Raw genomic sequence first — 3,348 nt, 5'->3', positions numbered from 1 at the left:
TATATATATATATATATACATATATATGTATATATGTATATGTAGACACACACACACACATAGAGGGTTTATTAGTCAATTCCCACAATTGATGGGGACAAAATTTATTTCCAATGTCTACTACACAATCAGAAAGAGACAAATAATTACAATTAAATAGATTAGTAGAGTTCTAAGGTTGTTAAAAATTATAAACAAGATTGAAGGACTATTATGGTGTTACCGTTTGCCTGTCTCTCCTTAGTGGATCACAAAATCCACTCTACCTTGCACCTTGGTTACCAACAAACAACCACAATTCTCACACAAATCCACCAACTCATGAGTCTAGATTAATCATTAAATATAATCTATACATTAGATTAACAAATAATGATATATCATATTAATGACCACATTCATTAATGGTGACATCAAAAGTTTATAATCGTTGCAGACACAAGGATCCATTAATCATAGTTTGATCACAAAATTCATCCCTAACCCAAATTACAGCGGGAGTAAGGGTCATGCAAGAAAATTAAAGAGGTTTCTAATTGATGTCGTATTAAAGTCAAATATAAAACAACTAACAAAATATTTTCGTGAGAATATTTTTTAGGGCTCTTAGTATAAAGATGCCCTTGCTGCTCAGAGGCATGGCGGCCAGAGTGAGGCGAAAATGGATGGCCGCAGTGACGGATAAAATTACTAGCAAAATTACTAGGAAAATTGCTATAAAATATCCTAGCGAAACTGGAATATGCTTTATGGGACTAATGCAGATCGCAATGGTCATATAGATGAGCAACGAGACCGTAATACTAGCAACCTTATTTGCCCGCCTTGAATATGGTTCCCGGTCTTACAAAGGAGAGCGAAGTCCTCACAGTTGTTCGTAACCAGATTGTAATCCCCAAATCCATCTGTAAGCAGCTCCTTTGCACGACCAATTACAATTTCCGGAGGATCAGAAGTGAACGACGTGCAACATTTCAGTAATCGTGGAAACCGAGTCAGTTCCCACAAGATCTTTCGCCAATATTGTGTACGATATCCATATTGATATCGATAAATCTTTCCATCCCGCAGAAAGCAATTTAAGCAACTGATCAGCACGACTCCACTCCTTCCGCTGTGGTGGCCGCAATCAGGGCACTGGTCGAATCGATGAATAGAACTTCCAAGCAGCTTGTCGCCCACGGAATTTTGAAAATGTATGACTAGATCTAGATCCTCCCCAATATAAATACCTGTGTATATGAATCTCCCAAACGATCAAAACAAAAATTGGTAAAGAATATTTGTAAACATTTTCGATGCCAGTTGTAACAAAATGTTAGAAAAATTCAGAAGGAATTTACCATGGTGGTCATAGAGGCTTCGTGAAGTGTAGATGTGATCCCCAGGTGAGATTTCAGTTATATTCATCTCAACGTGGATGGGCACAGAGTAAGCGCTCCCCATTTCCAGCCTTGAAATGCCGCTTTGTTGGATAAGGTCACGGGGTTTTATAATGATAAGAGTTCGACCATTTTCAATAAAGAGAAAATGTTAAGAAAATGATAAGATTTCACTTCTGCTCATCTCAGCGTTCCGCATTTCAAGGGTTGGGATAAGATCAGAGGATTTTATAATGGAAAACAACTAAGGAAGATGTCTAAAACCAGCTTTATTATCACAATGATAAAACACTTTAAAATCTTCAAAACTGGTGAAGAAGGTGGAGACCGTAAAATACTTTTTCTTTTTCTCAGCTTCCATGTGCAGATCGAGCACGGCCATTTGCAGTAGATGGAGACTGTAAAAGTGCTTTTGTAATGTGTTTGAGTGCAATTGAAGTCTGTTAAAAGATTTCCCATAAATTTCAAACATTCTCGTAAAGTCAATTCAATGGAGGCGCTAAATAAATTGGTTAGAAATTCTATTTTAAAAATAATAATGTTTTTGAAAAGTTTTAGCCATGTCGTAGTTGAACTTGGGACAAAAAACTTGTTAACGTGCAAGACTCGTTATAGTGGGGATTTGAATTCTGAAAAACCCAATGCATTTTGTTTGATTCTCATCATTTCGTTCGATGGCATATTTTCAGAGCATCTCGAGCTTATTTTATAGCACAATTTATCGGACATAAGATTGCCTTTTCAATGGTTTGGGCATTTCCCATTTTAACCTAATTATAACATGAGATATGTTTTTGGTTGAAAGCTCATGTTATATGTAGTCTATTGACTAAAACCTTGTTAGATTCAATTGGTAACTAAATACTATTTAATTATATTGATTAGAAGTTTCTTGTATTCGGAAGACAAATTTTTTATTTGTAAGGATTAGAACATTCAACTTGAGTGATTTTTTATATTATTGGAATTCAAACTTACCATTATTTTGGACTATTATAGATTGGGGTTGCACACCAACTTATAATAGATACATTACAAATTGTAAAGTTGTTTGACCATCTTAACTATAAATTGGTTCATGGTGCTAACATGTTTCTTGCATAGCCTAAAATTGGACCTAGTTGTAATTTCGTAGGACTTACAAGATTAGTACTGCATGCTTTTATATTTTCATGTTGATATATGATGTTGGCTTGTAACATACGAATTCTACATTGTAGTGGTTGGTTTCAATCCACAAGTTATAATGGCTTAATAATTGGCAAATGTTAGTGTTTCAACTTAATACATATGATAGCCTCCTTGCATGTTGACACATAGTGCTAGTTTGCACTTTGCAAATTTTATAGAATATAGCTAGATTGAGCCAATATGCAACTCCTAGGATCTCAATAAAATTATGAAGAAGGGGAAGGGTCTCAAATCTAGAAAGAACAGTAGGTCAAATGCTCTGGTACCATGTTGGAGCAATGCTGCTAAGTCAGGATCACAACCTACAAAAATATTCACAAGAGAACCAAATACATCACCAAATGAGATGAAATAGATTGAATTGAGATGATATACAAATGTACATAAGCCTACTTATATAGTTAAGAGCTAGAGACTGAAAACCAATGACGTGTGAGGATAAGTACAACTACCTACAAACTATTGGCACAAAATACTAAATGTAGGTAAATAATAAAATATTAATTAAGTTTACCTACTACCTAGGAATATGATATGCCTAAGTAAACTTAAAGTTGTTAGAGGGTTGATAACTTTTTTATTGATAATGATAAATACTATTTATTGAGAGAGAATCTAGAAGGATAAAGTTGTTTTGGATGTTCAAATTCTTAAGGTGTTTGTTATGAGTCACTTTTTTTTCATTTTGGGTGACTATTATTAAAGATTAAAAACTTGTGTTTATAAATAAGAATCACCAAGTTATTTAAAAACTATTAACAACTAGGTGTCTAAA

General features: G+C 34.2%; 1 protein-coding gene across 1 annotated transcript; it reads right to left on the bottom strand.

The window, feature by feature from the left end:
• Window positions 1–774: 774 nt before the first annotated feature.
• On the bottom strand, window positions 775–1,446 carry LOC131074894 (protein LEAD-SENSITIVE 1-like). Its single transcript, XM_058011626.1, has 2 exons — window positions 1,344–1,446; window positions 775–1,232 (listed from the first exon to the last, which is right to left on the bottom strand). The coding sequence occupies exons 1-2, from the start codon at window positions 1,444–1,446 to the stop codon at window positions 775–777; spliced, it is 561 nt and encodes a 186-aa protein (XP_057867609.1).
• Between the last annotated feature and the right edge of the window lie 1,902 nt (window positions 1,447–3,348).

Source organism: Cryptomeria japonica, chromosome 3 (assembly GCF_030272615.1).
Source record: "Cryptomeria japonica chromosome 3, Sugi_1.0, whole genome shotgun sequence".
Lineage (NCBI taxonomy): Eukaryota > Viridiplantae > Streptophyta > Pinopsida > Cupressales > Cupressaceae > Cryptomeria > Cryptomeria japonica.
This window is presented reverse-complemented; position numbering and strand designations above follow the sequence as displayed.